Genomic DNA, 19,595 nt, shown 5'->3' on the forward strand with positions numbered 1-19,595 from the left:
TTGCCTTTCTGCAAGGGAAAATATCCACGCGGTGCTCCAACTGGAGGTTGTGCCGAATCTGCGGCTCCAGGAAAGGACACGTTCCCCGAGGCACCCTCATCTGTGCAGAAAATGGGACGCTTAACTAGGCTTGAAGGCTTCTCGGTGAAGATCACGTCCCTGTGTCGATTAAGTGGGTTTCAAGCCTAATCTTTTAACGCTTCTCAGACGATAGGAACATTAAAAGACCAAAACAAGCATCCTCCCTCCTTTTCAAACCGCTCTGCTGTGTTATTTCACCTGGGTCCTTTAATGCAGCAGAGAGTTTTAGTAATGAGTTTTCATGTTTGCTTCAGGAGCTGGGTTCAAGAAGGTGGCCAGTGCTACGGTCTCTGAGCAGCACTTCTAGAATGTGCTGTCTCCCCCCACACCTAGACCCTCAGACATGCCTTCATACCTACACGTACAAAGTGTGAAAAAAGCAAGCCCCCTCCCTCCAGCCCTCAAGCCCTGAAACGATGCAGAATCAGCTGGGCGTTGCAGATGCTGTCAGGCAGGGCACACACAGAGATGTCCCACCCCCCAAGTTCAAGACCATCTCCCCATCTTCTGAGTGGGCATGGGGTGAAATCAAGAGAAGGTCGGAGGGCAGCCTGCAGACAGCAGCTCAGGTGAGCCCTCGTCCCAATGTGCCAGGCTGGGCCATGGAAGTTTCTTGTCACCCTGGACAGTGCTTCCTGGACAGGCTTCCAAAGACGGATGCCATGCTGGGTGGGATCAGAACTCCAGAAAGAGGGTGGACATGGACGGAAAAGGAGGGAGGCCTGCCCTCACAGGCCCACGGGGCTGTGCTGTCTCACTGAGCAGGGGACAATTGGTCAAATGCTCAAATCCCAGGCCCAAATGACATGCTTTCTACATGAGGTGAAAGTATTTCACTTTTGCCTTTTGCCATAAGGAAGAGAGTTAAAAGCTATTCTAGCACCCACCCACCTTCTTCCCCTAAATACCTTTTTAAAGTTACTAAAAAAAATTTTTTTTTAAATCTCAAAGTATTTAAATACTACCCTTCCTGCCCCTGCCCCGCCCCTCATAAGGCAAACGGCTGTGGTGGACGCAGGGAGCCAACTTTTCTTCCATTTGAATGAAAACCCACGACCTGCCCTCTCTGGCTTTGCACACTGGAAAATGCCGATTTCGGGAGTGGACAAATCTTAATCTTTGGGGGCAGAGGTCAGCTGGCACCCACAAGACGGAGGCGCCCAGAATCCCCGGCTCCAGCCACCACTGCAGACTTGGAGCCGCAGGGGGGTGGGGGAGGGAGCGGACCCCCTATGACCCCGGAGGCATGGCGGCCCCTCCCTCACTGCTGGGTCCCCACCAGCCGGTCCACCCCTTCTTCTTGATGTCTAAAAAGGAAGTGTTTCTCTCTACTTGGGTTCTGGGGAAACTCAAAGAAACGACACTGCTAAAAAGGCGCCAGACGCACACGGTTCCTTTCTCTGTCAAGGATGTGGCCGGGAGCACTGACATCTCGATGAAGCCTTTTCTACATTGTTTTTAAACATCAGAGGCTGAGGGCTTCCTTTTCCGTGGAGGAGGCTGCCTCCATTGTGCCTTCCCCAGACAGACTTAGCACCAAGCCTGGGCGAGATTTAAGGAAGAAGAATGAGCAGCCTTGCTCCCCCCCCCCCCCCCCCCAACCTCCTTCATGGTCCAAGAAAGCCATGGTCTCAAGTTGCCATGTGCAATGACCTTGGCCCTTCCATCATCTCCAGTCATGCTCTTCTGTGGAATTCAAACAAGAGGCTTCAGAGCAAGACAGGTACATAAATAAGGTGGCGCTGAGAAACTTACAGGAGCAGAGTTTTGTTTTAAATCACTGACATGGCGCAATCTCAAGTCACTGAGCAGATTTCAAAGCGTTCCATTCTTACACGTTCGGGGAAGGGTCTGGAAGGATCCGAAACATGCAAGAGTTCCCACCAGGGAGTGAGAGGGAAGGCACGCCCTGGGGGGTTTTAGCTTCTTACTTCAGACCCTCTGGGTTACGTGAATTTTCTTTTCTTCTCAGCAGTGAACATGCAGTTATTTAACAGTTAAAAATAATTTTTAAGATTAACCTGCTCAGCATCGTGAGTGACAAGGTAACAGGGTATGCTCACGGCTAGTGCTGGCTCAGTGGGCCCCTGGGCCGGCCTTGCTCCCTGGAGTTCCTAGCCCTGCAGGCGAGCAGGACACGTGCATCCAGCCCACTGAGCTGACAAGGCCAGCACAGACGGACGTTGTCATTTCTTGTACAGAGATACGCTTGCTAGGCTGCTGTGACCGGTTTGATCCCTTCATGTTGTAACTGGCTCTGGGTACCTGAGTAACTGAGGTTACTAGGGAGGTTCTAGAATCAGCCAGGCTGGAGGTGCAAAAGAGCACAACTGAGCCAGGGAGACAAAGTGGGAATGGAGAAGGTGAGAGCCCTGGCAGGTCTTTCAATGCCAAAGGCAGTGTCGCTGTAAAGCAAGTGTGAAAGGGAAATGGCGGCCCAGACCAGGAGGAGCTAAGAACAAATACCACTGCTTTGCGCGAGGCGGGTTCCCATGGGGTGATGGGGAGGTGGGAAGAGTCCGGCTGAGCCAGAAGCCCTGAGCCCAAGCTGTTTCCCCCTCTCCCAGCACTGTGACCTCAGGCTAGTCATATCACCTTCCCATGGAGCAAACTCTCTCACTGGTAAACTGAGGTGCCGGGTGCCACCTTCCCCAAGACTCCTCCAGAGTCAAATGAGAGGTACCCACGAAAGCACTGTGTAAACTGTGTAAACTTAATGTTTTCCCAGAATTCCAGTGTAGAAACCAGACATATACATTACTTGCTGCTTTTTAGTTGGGGACCTGAGGCACGTTGAGGGGAAGGTTGCGTGAACTCTGCTATGGTTCTGGAAGTCACATTATATCAGGATTTTTCCACCTCAGCACCACTGATATCTTGGGCCAGAGAACTGTGTCCTGTGTGGGGCTGTCCTGTGCGCATATTTAGCAGCATCCTGGCCTCTACCCGCTAGTTGCCAATGGAGCCCCCACCCCAGTTGTGACAGCCAGAAAGGTCTCCACACACTACCCAGTATCCCTAGGGGGCAAAATCATCCCCAGTTAAGAACGACTGCATGAAATTAGAGGCGCCTGGGTGGCTCAGTCGGGTAAGTGTCCAGCTCTTGGTTTCGGCCCAGGTCACGATCTCATGGTTTGTGAGTTTGAGCCCCACGTCGGGCTCCGTGCTGTGTGGAGCCTGCTTGGGATTCTCTCTCCCTCTCTCTGTTGCTCCCATGCGCGCGCGCTCTCTCTCTCTAAATAAATAAATAAATAGACTTAAAAAAAAAAAAAGAACTGCCTGAAATTAAAGTTATCTTCATGTGACGTTCTAAAGGACACACGCAGTTAATACTTACGGAGTAAGTAAGCACTAAGTAAGCACTTCACGGATACGACTGCGTTTCATCCTCACAACTGCCTTATCATAACCTCTGTTTCAAAACAAATGAGGAAACTGAGGCATACAGAGGGATTGCATCTTGCCCAGTGTTTCACAGCTACTAAATTCTAAAGTCGAAGAAAAGGCGGACAAAATCAGGTCTAAGGAAATCAGGTGGTGGCTAGCAGGCAGCCACTTTTTAACATCAGGTTAAAAAGGTTTATGGACATTGAAGGTTTGTAGACTGCTTCGCTGTGCAGCTCCGAGAGGGAACAGAGCTTGCCAAAACCCCATGTTACAGATGAGGACACAGAGGCCACACTAAGAAAGGGACTCACCGGGGGCCAGACGGAGGCCAGACTGGAACATGAGCTCCCCCTTCCCCATCCTGGCTAACCCAACATACAGTGACAATGACAGTAAATCTGAGCTCAGCACCCAGGAAGCGATGGGCAGTGGGGGAGGGGAAGACGGCAGGTGTCAGGCCATCGGGGTACAGATGATGAGCCTCGGTGAGGAGGCTGCAGGTTCACAGCTGGTAGAGATGGCCCTGCACCGAGGTACCATTGCTCTCTTGCACGGGCTGGTGAGGGACGGGTACAGCTGGAGCCGGGGATCACAGCCAAGGTGCCCAGCCTTTAAGAGGTCCAAATCTTATTAGCCTAACTGGCACATTCTATAAATAGTGACCATTCAAGAGGCAGCTTGAATGGTTGGCTCAGTCGGTTAAGCCTTCAACTTCGGCTCAGTTCATGATCTCACGGTTTGTGGGTTCGAGCCCCATGTCAGGCTCTGTACTGACGGCTAAGAGCCTGGAGCCTGCTTCTGACTCTGTGTCTCCCTCTCCCTCTTCCCCTCCCTGGGCTCATGCTCTGCCTGTCTGTCTCTCTCTCTCTCTCAAAAATAAATAAACATAAAAAAAAATTTTTTTTGAGGGGTGCCTGGGTGGCTCAGTCAGTTAAGCATCCGATCAGCTCAGGTCATGATCTCACAGTTTGTGGGTTCGAGTCCTGCATCGGGTTCTGTGCTAACAGCTCGGAGCCTGGAGCCTGCTTCACGTTCTGTGTCTCCCTCTCCCTCTCTGCCCCTCCCCTGCTCACACTCTGTCTCTCTCTCTCTCTCTCTCTCCAAAAATGATTAAACTTAAAAAATTTTGTAAATAATTTTTTTAAATAAATAAATAAATAAATAAATAGTTACCATTCAAAATCCTTGGGAGTAAACTGGTTACCGCAGCCTCGGGGCCTAACCCCTGCCAGTCGCTCCTGACTTACTTCCAGCCACGCTGACCTCCTCCAACACACCTAGTGGATCCCCACCCCAGGGCCTTTGTACTTGCTGTTGCCTCTCCTTGGAAGGTCCTGCCGCCTTTTCACCTGTCTTCCCCTGACCACTCAGGTCTCAGTCACCTCTTCAGGGAGCCCTCCACTAGCTCCAAAGTAGGCCCCTCCCAGTCACTCTTAGCCCATCACCTGTAGTCTTTCCTTCATAGCACCTGTTCTCTGTCTTCACAGTCAGACGGGTGCCAATTTCCTTGCTGCACACACAGTTCCTAACACGGTGCCTGGCACATAGCGGGGCTCTCCCTCAATATTGCAGCATAAGGGAGTGAAGGAAAGAACAAATAACCAGCAAACCAACCACAACTGAAATAGACCTGCTAGTAGTGCATTTTTAAGAGAAAAAAAAAAAAAAAAGACACTGCAGGAAATAGCACTTCATTGAAAAAAACCAACTCTTTGTAAGGTCGCCTCCTCCTTCCTGCTTCCCACAACTTAAATTTGTCCAACAGCAGCCTTTGATTCTAGGCTGAGGTTCCAAGGAAACAGCCACAGAACTACCCCCATCTCTCCTGGCCTTACCAGCATGTGCTGAGTACACGACTGGGCCATGTTTGCAGAACTGAGTTAAATCAGAGAAGGAGGGGCACCTGGGTGGCTCAGTAGGTTTAATGTCCGACTCCTGGTTCCGGCTCAGGTCATGATCTCACAGTCTGTGAGTTCGAGCCCCATGTCAGGCTCCTCGCTGACGGCATGCAGTCTGCTTGGGATTTCTCTCTCCCTCTGCCCCTCCCTGGTTTGCTCTCTCTCTCTCTCTCTCAAAAAATAAATTAATAAACATTGAAAATAAATAAAATAAATCAGAGAAGGATCTCTCCACTTCCATAGGTTTTCAAAGTAACCGTTTAAAGTTTAATTATTTGAGAAAGAGAGAGAGAGCACATTCGCAAGCAAGTGGGGGAGGGTAGAGAAAAAGACAGGGAGAGAATCCCAAGCAGGCTCTGCAGTGCCAGCGCGGAGCACGATGTGGGGCTCGAAACCACAAATCTCGAGATCATGACCTAAGCCAAAGCTGGACATTCAACTGCTTGAGCCACCCACGCGCCCCTCAGAGTAAGAGTTTTATGCCCCAAACTTCTCTTAAGATCTCAAACTTAAGATATTAAAATGTCTAACCCGTTCTTCACAGAATACGCTGACCACAATTTAAGTTTTGCCTGATGCTCTGGGGTATCAGGATCACTCATGGTGTCACCATCCCGTAGCACAGGGATGCCCCCGGGGCGGTGCGTGGGGCTGAGGGCCCCCGCGCTTGGTGGCTCCAGATATCGCTGTGCTGTGGTTTTATGCTGACTTTCGCTTTTCTGTCTCCTCCCTGCCTGTCAGCTGTCGCCTCTTGCTGTCCAATCCGCTGTGACCTGAGGACCAGAGCCCGCTAGAACTGTGTGTAAACCAAGAGTAAATAGGACTTGAATGAAGACCCGAGAAGATGCACGGATGTCAGGTCTGCTCAGGGAGGATTTGCCCCCCTTCCAGGTTCCAGCTGCACCCTAAAGCCCACGCTGCCCTATCAGCACCTCCAGGGCTGGAGTGCTGCTGCCGTGACAAGGGGCTGAGGTTCCCTGGAGTCTTCCTGGTGAACGGGGTGCCCGGGGGCACGAGGCAGGCTGCTCAGACGGCACTGCAATGAAGCCAACAGCGTGGAAGGAAGCCAGAGCCGCTGAGGGGATGGGGGGGGCGGTTAAGTTAGGTGAAATCTTGTGGTTCCGAATGCGCTCCTCCCAGCTTCTAACTCCTTCACTCGGAAAAACAGGGCCTTCCTGGGGGCCTTCTAGGAGCAGAGAACCACAGGCCATGCTGAGCACACATGTTGAGGGTTACCAGCAAGGCCCCTGAGAGGCAGTTTTCTGAAGTGAAACAGAACCCAAAGCCCTTCCCAGGGACTCACTGTGGAATCAGCTCAGAGTCCAAATACTTTGTTTTCACCCCGTTGTACCTTTGGAAGATAGTTAATGCCTCTTTCTCCCTCTCAAATAAATAAAATTTTTTAATGTTTATTTTTCAACGTTTATTTGTTTTTGGGACAGAGAGAGACAGAGCATGAATGGGGAAGGGGCAGAGAGAGAGGGAGACACAGAATCGGAAACAGGCTCCAGGCTCTGAGCCATCAGCCCAGAGCCTGACGTGGGGCTCGAACACATGGACCGCGAGATCGTGACCTGGCTGAAGTCGGACGCTTAACCGACTGCACCACCCAGGCGCCCCTAATGTTTATTTTTGAGAGAGAGAGAGAGAGAGAGAGAGCATAAGTGAGCACGAGTGGGGGAGGGGCAGAGAGAGAGGGAGACACAGAATCCAAAGCAGGATCCAGGCTCTGAGCCGTCAGCACGGAGCCTGACGCAGGGCTCGAACTCACAGACTGAGATCATGACCTGAGCCGAAGTGGGACGCTTAACCAACTGAGCCACCCAGACGCCCCTCAAATAAATGAATTTTAACAACAGCGTACAAAAATACTTTCTTTACATTAAGAACTCTGAACTGCATTGTGGCACAACAGTTACATGCACGTGCATGTACGTACTTATAGGAAAGAAAAGGAGGGAAAAATCTAGAGATCAGATGTTATTTGTGGGTTTTTTTCCAGGTATGGAATTATGAATTTTTTTCATCTTTATATTTTGATTTCCCAAGCTTCTTTGGTTAAGCATGTATGCCTTTTATAGTTAAGTAAATAAAAGTAACCTTAAAACATCTTTTTGTCACTTAAAAAAATCTGCCTCTGTCCCTTGTGGCTCCTCCCAACGTATGCCCGGTTCGCAGAAGCCCAGCCCCATTTTGAGACGTGCTGCAGACCTAACTGTAGGAGGTCTGGGTCCTTGGGAGCCCGAGGTCCCACCGTGTGGAGGGACGTCAGCCTGGTGCATTCTTCACTGCTACCTTGGCTCCTGCAGTCCCAGGAAATGGGATTGTCTATTCACACAGCCTCCAATCTGTCTGCATCAGTTGGTCTGTTGGGGCTTTGAGGAGCTGGGAGAGCCCTCCAGGCTGTGAGCCCGCCACAGAGAGTGCGGTCTTTGAAGGCAGGTGGACCAGAATGAATCTGGCCTCCAGCACTTCCTGCTACCTGCGTGACTTTGGAATAACAAACCACTCAGTCTCCCTGAACCTCGCTTTTCGCATCATCAAAATGGGAATAATAATAATACTCACTGGAGATTAACGAGAGAATACATGCCAAGTTGGGCATCAGGCACTGACAGGCACCCCTGAACAGTAGATACTGTTAGTACTGACAATACCTAGAACATGGGGCGTTCAGCACAGGTTCTCAACCCTGGCTGTACTTTAAGGTTTATTTATTTATTTTGAGAGACAGAGAAAGAAAGTGTGGGCAGGGGCAGGGCAGAGAGAGAGAGGGTGAGAGAGAGAATCCCAAGCAGGCTCTGTAAGCACGGAGCCCAATTCGAGGCTTGAACTCATCAACCGTGAGATCATGACCTGAGCCAAAAGCAAGAGTCGGGTGCTCAACCGACTGAGCCACCCAGGCGCCCCTTTAGCTGTACTTTAAAGTACCCTAGGGAGCTTTAAAAGACTCTGAGGTCCAGGTAGGATAGATATCCTTAGACGGCTACAGCCACAAATTGCCTTTTCACTATATACTCTGCTTCCTTTCCCTCCATAAATCCATGTCCGTGGCATCCTTCCCATTGGTTCCAAACCACCACCTCCAGGAAGCCCTCAGCACGGCTACCACACTCACTGGAATTCCTTCAATGCCAAAATTTGATTCAGGATTCACGCGGAATTTGCACCTGCCACTGTGTTGGTTGGAAAACATTGTCAAACCACTTGTCATATTTGTATTTTCTACCTGTATACTTGTTTCCTAATCTGATGCTGAGGAAAGATGGGGCGTCCTGGGTGCTGGGACATGCTCTGGGCTTGTGCACACTCCAGGCGATCACAAAAGGGCCAACCAATGCATTGCACGGTTCTTAGATTGCAGTCCCAGGACCTGGAGCATCAGAGACCTTGTTAGGAAGGCAAAGTCTCAGGCCACCTGGGAACCACGAAAGTTGAAGATTACCTCTGGGGGTGAGGCCCAGGGTCTGTTTTAGCAAGCCCTCCCGACGGGCTTGCTCACCTTTGAGGGCTGCTGAATTAAGCTAAAAGCTAATTTCCAACTGTGTGCCAAGGAAGGCCTTCGCCCCCTCAGTAAGGCTAGGGTCAGCAGAAGTTGGATGTTCGTCTGCGTTCCATCATCTACAAGTGTGCAGATAACATTTTATAAGAACAGAGCACCCTCTGAATAGTCACATCTGCAAATTCCCGTCTAAGAAATCTCCGGAGTGTATTTTCATCCCTTTTCCTATTACCACTGGCGTATCTCATAAAAAAAGCTTGCCAGAAAACTAATTTAGCCCTCAGAGGTCCATTTTTTAAACTCAATTTTTCCTGCTTTAAATGGAATAACGTGCCAAACATTAACCTTTTCATTATAACTCATTATGAACTAGCTTATGGTCTTGGGCCACCAGAAATAGGCGGCAATGTGTAGATATTTGCATAAAAACAGCCTCAGGTCCCCTACTGCTTTGAGTGTTGCTTTCTAGATTTTTCTGTCTGTTCCTACCTTCAGCAGTTACATGCTGCTTCCTCAGTGTGGGCTCCTCAGATAGCTCAACCTCCCTTCTAATCTGGGTTGAGAAGACAGATAACCCTGTTGGTTCAAACTGTGTGTAGACCAAAAATAAGCAGGCCTGAGGGAGGTTCCTACGGATCAGATTCTGAGCCTGGCATTCTAGTCCCCTCTCGTTCACTGACCATGGCCCTTCAGCGTGCCTCAGTTTACCCAGCTGGAGGGGGCAGCTTCTGGGGTGTCTAACATTTAGTTTTAACTGAACTCTTCCAGCCTGGGAATAAATGTCAAATCAAGATGCAGGTAGGAAAGTTAGGTTACCTGGTCCTGGAGTTTCTGGAACATCAGTGGGTGTGGCTCTTCCAGTATCTTCTCATTGAGCCGGGACTGCCCCTCAACGTTGACTTGCGATGAGGCCTTACTGGACAGAAAGGTCATGTAGATCTCTTTTGCCTTTTCCTGCATCTGGAGGAGACACAGGGAGCCTGTTATCTGAGAGCCCAGCCCTTCCCACCTGAGCCCAGTTCTCTACTCTGGCCAGGCCCAGAAGTTGCCATTGCTGCAAGAGAAGCAGCTTCGTAGCCCCTGGGGGCTCTGGCTGCTGCCTCGGGGCTAAGCTCTACCTGGGAGGGCTCATGCTTGGCCTAGCCCCTTCCCTCCCTCCTTCCATGCATCTGTACCCACACCTCCTGTCCAGAAATTGCTACACTATCCATTCGGAAATGAAGACAGAAAGAATCCTGGCCCAGAGTGAATGACAATTCTACACCATTCAGGACCGTCCTATGAAGTCTCCAAATTAAGGACTCAATCATTCATATATTGTTCAATCATAAAAAGAAATGAAGTTCTGATACAGGACACAGCACGGAATAACCTTGGAAACATTATGCCGAGTGAAAGAAGCCAGTGACTAAAGGCCATATACTACACGGTTCCATGTGTATTAAATAGTCAGAACAGGCAAATACATAGGGACAGAAAGATGAGTGGTTGTCCAGGGCTGGGGGAAGGGGGAGATGGGAAGTGACTGCAAATGGGCAAGAGGTTTCTCTTTAGGGTGATAAAAAAGTTCTGGAACTGGATGGTGGTGACGGCTCTACCACACTGAGAATGTACTTAATGCTGCTGAATGGTATACTTCAAGATGATTAAAACAGCAAAAACGAGAGCCCTAAAAAGCGATTAAGTGGTAAGATTTATGCTGTGTATATTTTACCACAATTTAAAAGCAAGTTAAACCATGCACACAGATACCAATCGGTTATCTAGCACCTACTATGCCCCAGACACATGCTAGGGGTTTTACATCCCTGAGCATCCAGCAGAGTGTCATTTCCTGTTGGAGCCACTTCCATGATGAGGACACAGAGGAGAGGTTATGTGGCTTTTTCACACAGAGGGGAGGTTATGTGGCTTATTTGAGGAGCCTGCAGGGAGACTGGGGGCTATTTGGCTCCAAAGCCTTGCATCCCCCCAATTCCATGCCTGGTGAGATACATCACCCCCTCCAGGTATACAGTCTGTCACATTCCAGGACACGGATTCTTTGGTACTGGGATGTGGGCATAAGAAAGGGGAGAATGCTCGCTGCTCACACTGAGAGCAGTCCCGCTGGAAAGCATCAGTCCTAAGTAGATGCAGGCCCTTAAAAGGCTTGTGAGCACAGCTGGACGAGGGGCACCCATCGGCACTCACATTGCAATGAAAACCTATGTGGCTGGAGCAAACAAAAACACTCACGGTAAGTGCTCTGTCTTGAAAACAGCAGGGCATCCCCGGAGGGTTCTATTTTCTCCCAAAGAAAGGAGGCACCTCGCTGGCAGCAAAGATGGGGCTTGGTTCTCTGAACATTACAGCCTGACTAGTACTTCATCCCCCAGAGCTGGAAACAAATGCTTCGGACATGCAGCCAAGGAGCCATGATGGGGGTGGGGGAGGAGGGGCCACGGGGGCTTCGTGGGGCCTAAAAAACTGCCATTCTCTCCAGAGAGCCCATCTGGGATCCCACATAGGCTGCAGAGCTTGGATCAGAAAGCCCAGGCTCTGGAAACCTTTGGCCTTATAGAAACCACCAGAAGGCTTCACTGCCTGGTGCTTGAAAGGAGGGGGAAGGCAGTTCTGTAACCTATTTTGGTTCCAGGCACTAGTTGACAAAAGACGCCATGGGACCGAGGCCTGACCATCCTGTCCTCCAGAAAGAAAGTCTGGACCGTATATGCAGGAAGACTACCCATGTGGGGGCCAACGCCCAAGGCCATGGTGTCATTTCTCGATCAACTATTACTGTGAACAATTAATTGATGCCAAACTCAATGACGCAGCTTAAGTTAACCATGGCTATTCCGAGGGACAGGCCTGGAGATGATCAGAGACCCAGATAGGGCAGCACTTTGGAGTTGCTTGCCTTTCAAAGACCCCCCCACTCCACAAAGTTGTGAGCTTCACTCCCACCCCACATTCTGTCAGGGAGGAACATTCTTGGAAAACCACTTCCTGCTTGAACAATACTTTGTGAAAGTACACGAAATTTCAGCTAGTCTGGTGAACTCCATGCAGAGCTCTGGAAACAGAAATCTCTTTGGGTCTCCCCTCCCCCTTGAACATTCACACATATACACACACACATTTTCCAGATGAGTCCAGGCTATCCTGGGTCTTCTGCAAAGGAGAAGTGCAATGAGTAGCCTGAGGCTTGGAGGGGCGGGGGGCGGGAGAGGTGGTGGAATTGGGAGAGGAGGCGGGTCGGGGGGCCTGTAGGTATCCAAGCCTCTGGGTGGCTCAGCACCACCCTGAGGTCCCCAGCCACCCCTCCTGAGTCTGGCTGGGAACGATGTGGGGTCCCCGAGGCACCCAGCCCAGGGCTGACCCGGCCCATGGCTGCCCCCACTTCCGACTGAACACATACAGGGGACCGGCTGCAGTAGCAGAGCTTATCTGGGCCAGGATAGGAAGCGTGACTGAAAAGGGAAACCCTCAGACTGCAGACCACAAGCCAGTCACGGGAAGGCCTGGTGTCCATGCTGAGAATCTTAACAAAAAAGAAGAACCAGGTCTCTCGAGTTATTCTGGTAGATGTTCCATAGCTTTGTTAACCCTATCCTAGCTCCTGTTGGAACAGGAACAGAACATCCACCCCTGGGGAGCTGCCCGGGCCTACGGCTCTGGTTGTGATGGCCAGCTTCTCTTCTCCAGCCTTTACGGCCTCCGCCACAGCACCTGCCCTGCAGACAGCACCCCTGCCCAGCATCTGGCCCTGCCCCACCTGGGCCCCTCTGATGACTCCTGGCATCAACCTGAGGACTGCCTGTGGGCACGCCAATACTCACAGGAGCTTCTTCCAGACACCCCGAGAGTCTGGGGCCCTTCTTCCTGCCTGGCAATGCGTCAGCCATAACAGTGCTCGGGCAGAAGTCAGCAGTCAAACGCCACTCCCCACAAACGCATGGTTAGGAGAAGCAAGTTCGCTTTAACGTCAGCCCCAGAAATCTACCCAGAAGAAGGACAAGGCAGCAGCACTGCGAAGCTCAGAAGATTGTTGCTTCGTATGGTCTGGCTCCTCGTCCTCATCCATTAAGTGAGCTGAAACTTTTTCCATTGGGAAAATAAAACAAAACCTCCTTCTACTCCACGTGCCCCTGGAGTCGATGACTTCCCCACTCATGACTTCTGGTTGAAACATCTCCAAGGAAGAGCATGCATTTTGTGTCTGTGTCTCCATTTTCTCTGTGCCGCCCCTCCCTCCTCAACCCACTCAGCCTGGCTTCCTCCCACCTGCCAGCTGGGCCTCCCAGCAGCTCACTGATGGCACCGGTGCCTAAGCCCCTCAGACCTTCTTCTGGTTCGCTCTCTGGCCGCTGGCCACCCTCTCGGGATCCTCTAACACCTTCGTGTTTCTATCTGTCTCCTTTGTAGGCTCCTGTCTCTCTGTTCCCCCATAAATTCCAGGGTTCCCGGACTTCTGCCCTAGGAAGACTGCTTTCCTAACCACATGCTCTCCCAAGATTTCAGCCCACCCTCTCCCCTCAACCTCCTGACCATATAGAGCCAACTGACCTCTAGAAACGTGGGGCTGGATGTCCCGCAGACACCTCCAGCTTAACAGCAAGGAATGAAGTGGCCCATCCTGGCCAGCGGGTCCTGCAGTCTCTATTCCCAGAAGCTGGGACCCACGGTCCCCAACACCTGTCACCAAGATCTATTCGCTCTGCCTCATGCACATATCCACCTGGCCCGTTCTCCACTCCCGCTGCTCTGCCAGAGATGCAGACGACGGGAGAGGCCACCCGAGAGAAATAAAGGGTCGAGCCACTACCTTCAGTCATACAGCTTCAGACAAAGAATGAGGCGAAGAAAATATCGAGAATATTTCCGAGAACTGGCTCAGGAAATGGAAAGCAGTTGGAGGGACAGCAGATGACTCTGCAGAAAGCAACAAGAACAAATCTTTACCTGCAGGCGTGGGGAGGGAGTGCCGGCAAGGAAGGTCTGAAAATGGCAGGAACTCAGGGCATCAGGTAACCCAGACGGGAGGGATGAGGAGGACAGCAGAAAGAAGCCACTAAACTCCCAAGTCTCTGAGCCCCCAACCCTGAGCTGTCATCCCCGTCCCTTCGCCATGGGAGGCTAGACTTTTCTCCTCTACAGAAATTGACTCAGGGTGGGTGGGGGTTGGGGGGGTTGCCTGGGTGGCTCAGTCAGTTGAATGTCTGACTCTTGATATCAGCTCAGGTCTTGATCTCAGGGTTGTGTGTTCAAGCCCCCCCGCTGGGCTCCACATCCAGCATGGAACCTACTGGAAGGAAGGAAGGAAGGAAGGAAGGAAGGAAGGAAGGAAGGGAGGGAAGGAGGGAGGAAGAAAGGAAGAAAGAAAAATATTGACTCAGGAAAGCTGCAGAACAGAGGCATGAAGAGGACGAAGATGAGACACCAAACAGTTAAATGGAATTCTACCATAGGCCTACCAGCAAAATCGTCCCAACCCAATGCATTGGAGATACATATGGTTTGTAAGCATATCAGGCTTGTGGCCACCAGGAAGAGACTACGGGGCCCCAGTCTAGAGAAAATAAAAGTAGAAAAAAAATTCTACAGAAGGATGTGGAAATGAAGCTGAAATCTCCAAAAGAGAAGTAGGAACAAAGAGCCAAAGAGATTAAAAAAAAAAAAAAAAATAGGAGGGGGAAAAAAGATAAAATGAAGGGCTCAGTCCAGGCGGGGGAGAACCATCATTGGGAAAGAGGCCAAAGAAAGTGGAGGGAAAGGAGTCACAAAAGGTAACGATAAACATAACAACACAGCATTCCCCAGAACTGCACACTGCCAGATTAAAAGGCTCCACCAAGTACCCACACGGTAAAGGAACCCCACCCCACCCCCAAGCCTCTGACTGTACAGTTTTAGAATATTGGTGACGGGAGTGCCTGACTGGCTCAGTTGGTGGAGCACGTGACTCTTGATTTCAGGGTTCTGAGTTTGAGCCCCACGTTGGGTGTGGAGATTACTTAAAAATAAAATCTTAAAAAAAAAAAAGAATATCAGTGATGAAAAGAACCTATACTATTCCCGAGGAGAGAAAAGCAAAAGAAAGCAAACAGGTTACATATAAAATTCTAATTCCTGACAAAAACGGAAGACAAAGGGACAGTGTTTTCAAAGTTCTGAGGGACTTTCAACCTAGAATTCAATGCTGTGTTCTATCACATTATCAGTGAATGGGGAAAGTAGAAAAAAATTCACTCAACCGGATCTATAAATGTCCACCTGTCACGTCCCCTGTCTCAAGAAGCTACTGCTGGCCGTGCTGCACCAGCATGAGGGAGTGACTCAGGATGGAGGAGGGTCTGGGTCCCCAAAGCAGGCGAGGGGCCAGGGGATGCTGGTGGCGGCTGAGGAAGACCCGGGGATGCCTGGGTGGGAGCTGTGGTCAGAAGAGGATGGCCCTGGGTGAACTCCAGCTGCAGAGATAAACCAAGAGGCCCGAGCCCATGCAACACTGTTGAGAAGCGTTTCAGAGGGCTACTGGAGACTATGATGTTTTTCACGTTTATTTATTTTTGAGAGAGAGAGAGAGAGAGAGCGAGAGCATGAACAGGGGAGGGGCAGAGAGGGGAGGGACAGAACCCGAAGCAGGCTCCAGGCTCTAGGCTCTGAGCTGTCAGCACAGAGCCCCACGCAGGGCTCAAACCCATGAACCGTGAGATCATGACCTGAGCCCTTCGGCTCAGCAGCAGACAAGAAAGAATAGTCTTAACCGTGAAAATACAGTCAACAGCGATGTGAGTAAGTGAAAGCTTAGCTATAGCAAGAGGAAGCTGGTAGATAGCATCTAAAAGTGCTGAGTTAGCTCAGAAGGAACAGGGGCACAGGGCAGGCCAAAGCCAGACCTAAACCACACCAGGAGCAGCTGAGCTCCGGTCAGACCAGCCTGGACCCAGCCAAGTTCATGCTGAAAGGCACAGCCCGAACCACAGGGAGAATGAAATCTGGGGGGATGCTGTGGGGTAAAGGGAATCAGCCCATCTTACTCCTGAAGGAACATGGGTCACTTTTGAATTTTTATTTAGGTTTTTTTTTAAGTCTGTTTATTTATTTTGAGAGAGAGAGAGAGCAAGCAAGAGCAGGGGAGGGGAGAGAGACAGAGGGATAAAGAGAATCCCAAGCAGGCTCCGTGCTGTCAGCTCGGAGCCCAACTTGGGGCTTGATCCCATGAATCATGAGACCATGACCTGAGCTGAAACCAAGAGTCGGATGCTCAACCGACTGAGCCAGCCAGGCGTCCCCACTTTTGGATTTTTAAATATTTTTTAAAAATTTTTTAATGTTTATTTATTTTTGAGAGAAAGAGAGAGACAGAGCATGAACAGGGGAGGGGCAGAGAGAGAGGGAGATACAGAATCTGAAGCAGGCTCCAGGCTCTGAGCTGTCAGCACAGAGCCTGATGCGGGGCTCAAACTCACGAGCCGTGAGATCATGCCCTGAGCCGAAGTCGGACGCCCAACCGATGGAGCCACCCAGGCGCCCCCAATAGTTTCTTTTTTAATAAAGAATATGGCATTTAGCCTTTTAGAAAAACCTTCACTGGTACTTTAAATAAGAAGCTCAAACACTCTGAACCCTGGATCAAATTTTAGTGTTAAATAATATACGATAAAAATCATAAATACCATAGGCCCCTCTCCCCATAACTCTGTAATTCTAAAACACTGTAAAAATGCAAGGTATCATTATACTTAATTGCCAGTGCAAGTTGCTCTTGGAGCAATGGCTTTTACAAATCTGTACAAACCGCCATATCCATCTCAATCTCTGTCAGTGAACAAGCCCAGTATGCCCATGCTGCCAGATAAATGAATGAGTGAAGGAATGAATGAAGGAAGGAAGGAATTCAGGGATACCCAAAGAATGAACACTTGGTTGGAGCTCATAAATGCTGCCTGTTTTTTTTTAAATTTCTTTTTAATGTTCATTTATTTTTGAGAGAGAGAGAAAGACACAGAGTGTGAGCAGGGGAGGGTCAGAGAGAGAGGGAGACACAGAATCCGAAACAGGCTCCAGGCTCTGAGCTGTCAGCACAGAGCCTGACGCGGGGCTCGAACTCACGAACTGCAAGATCATGACCCGAGCCAAAATCGGACGCTTAACCGACTGAGCCACCCAGGCGCCCCAGTGCTGCTTGGTTTTAGAAGACAGACCCATCTCTCATGATAATTCATGGGGAAGAGGCACTTGATAGAAAAATTTCAAGCCATAAAGACATTGGGAAGGGAGAGAAGTGCTTTAAACGCTGCCTGAGTATGAACACCCCAAAAGGTACAACCACCCCAGGAACCCCAAGGAGGGCAGCGGTGTGGGGCGTCACCCTCCCAACTTCCTAAAGCCCAGCATCCCTGCCACACGCGCACAGTGTCAAGACCGTCCCGATCTAAGGGGCCTGCCAGGAGGCGAAGCACAGGCCAGGGAAGACAGCGGGAGCACAGCACCGTTCCACTGTTTGGAGTTCTGAGAATACACGTCCGTCCCTAAGGCTGTAACTGCAGTGTGAGGGGAGGGGAGGGGGGCGGGCTCCCATCCCAGGTGGGTCCTCAGGTGCCAGCTGACCTGAGTGGGGAGAACCAGAAGTCCACACTGCACCAGGCTGCTCTGGGTACTTGGAGACAGTGGGGAGAAAACAGACAACCATCTCAGACCCACAGAGCCTGCATGATAGAGGGACGAGAAGACAGTATCGAAAGGAAATAAAGAAATAAAGATGCCAAATAACTTGGTAACTGCTCTGGAGAGTTCTAGCTGGATAATCCTAGTAAAAGCATGAAACAACAAGCCAGCACGGGTCCTATTTAAAATAATGGGGCAGGGGCACCCGGGCGGCTCAGTCACTTGAACGTCCAATTCTTGATTTCGGCTCAGGTCACGATCCTAGGGGCATGAGATCAAGCCCCACATTGGGCTGAACGTGGAGCCTGCTTGGGATTCTCCCTCCCTCTCTTTCTCTCTCCTCCTGCCCCTCACTCCAACTTGTGCTCTCTCTCAAAATAAATACACATTAAAAAAAATAAATAAAATAACAGAGGCAAAGTAAGATTCGCATCCATCCTGCCACCACCTTGGCTCACTGTAGAGTTGCCCCCTCCACAGACTCCCCGCTGGACCAGGCGTGACAAGTCTTGTGAAATTCGCTTGGGCCCACTTCCCACCCTCCACTTTTTAAAATTAGTGGTTTAGAGTTGACTCCTGGTTTTACTTCCCCTGTAGCCAGACGCACTAGAGAATACCCAGGCCCTGCAGTCGGAGACCTGGGTCTGCACCAAGCTGGGCAGCCTCGGCAACTTCTGTGTAACCTCCCAAACCACAGCCCACACATCTGGAAGGATGGGGCCAGTCATGAGGCTCAGTGTGATAACCCAGACTGACGACTGAGCCACACGGGCCTCACCGATGCTTCCTCTCTCCCTCCCTCCCTCCCTTCCTTCCTCCCTTCCTTCCCAACACCATCTGCATTCACTGCCCCAGACCAATCGCCAGGCACGTTCCAGGCTTAAGGACACTAAACCTCCAAGGGGTTTTAGGCTGGGCACCAGGAGAGGGAGTGTGGCGAGGGGCTCCCAGATTCTGGAAGCTCTGTCCGTAGGGTGTGGATGTGCAACCCGACACTGGGGCTTTCCAGTGTCCACCTTGGCCCCAGGCTCTCCAGGTGTGGGCTCCCCTCCCTCCCCAGCCTCACACACAGCAGAACCACCCTGCCCCTCAAGCACCACTGTCCCGTCACCCATTCTTCCTTTGCCCTTCTCGCCAGGCCTTCCTCCTCACATGCTGGCCCCTCTTCCAGGAACACTACCCCCACCCCCAAAGTCCACTTCGGTGTTACCTTCCCCACCGACCCCCACCTGTGTTCCCACAGAACCCACACTTCCCATTTCTCTGCTCAGCACACTTGGCAAGGCTTATTTAGCAAGTTGCTTCGCCAATCGATGCCTGTTCCCTAAAGTAGCTCATCTGTCTTGTCCCTGGGTGTCTCTTCACAAGGCCTGGCCCTGAGCAGGCATTCCACAAAGATCAGGTCAACTCGGCTGAACCAAAGGACAGACCAGCCCGGTGTGCAGGGAGAGCGGCTTGGGGGACCTCAGAATGCTGGTCCAAGTCCCAGCTCAGCTGCAGGGGGATCTCAGCCTCCTGATGAGGACAATGTGGCAGGGGGGCCAGGGGAGAGGGCTGGCTGATCTGTAGGCCCCCCTCACCCTCAACACACAAAGAATATGGCAGAAAAAATGAACATCATCTGTTTGCCTGCTTGACTGTCACCCCGGGTTTTAGACTGAGGCTGGGCAAATCAATTACACGGTGCAGCATTTATGAACAGTGGTACCTGGGCCCTGTCCTGGATATGGGGCCAAAGGGAAACTGAGTGCTTCTGTCTCCAGGGTGGCATCCTAGCTTTCCAAGGCAGGCCAGGCCATCTGCTCCCTTTTCCCCAGAGGCCATTCACCACCCGGGAGGCTCAGACAAAGTCATCCAAGGAGGAGAAGAAGCTTGAAAGAAGCAAATGCCAAGAGTCCTGCCTGGGAAGGCTTTCTAGGCTGACCTAAGAAATGTGAGCTAAAGAGAACAAATCTTAGCATCCGACCTTGCCCCCACTGAGAGGTAAGCAGCAGAAAGAAGGCCCCTTTGCTCCATCTTGGGAGAAGTGTGTCTGAGTCAGGAAAAGGCTTTGAATAAACCAATGATGAACACTT

General features: G+C 50.9%; 1 protein-coding gene across 2 annotated transcripts in view; it reads right to left on the reverse strand.

Annotated features, from left to right (window-relative positions):
• The window catches only part of RGS10 (regulator of G protein signaling 10), a 41,893-nt gene that overhangs the window by 6,227 nt on the left and 16,071 nt on the right, over nt 1–19,595 (reverse strand). For both annotated transcript variants that reach the window (XM_040486605.1, XM_040486606.1), the window contains exon 4: nt 9,685–9,828. In XM_040486605.1, the coding sequence (XP_040342539.1) occupies nt 9,685–9,828 (144 nt within the window). The remainder of the gene's footprint in view (nt 1–9,684; nt 9,829–19,595) is intronic.

Source organism: Herpailurus yagouaroundi, unplaced genomic scaffold (genome assembly GCF_014898765.1).
Source record: "Herpailurus yagouaroundi ecotype Mexico unplaced genomic scaffold, PumYag 163, whole genome shotgun sequence".
Taxonomy (NCBI): domain Eukaryota; kingdom Metazoa; phylum Chordata; class Mammalia; order Carnivora; family Felidae; genus Herpailurus; species Herpailurus yagouaroundi.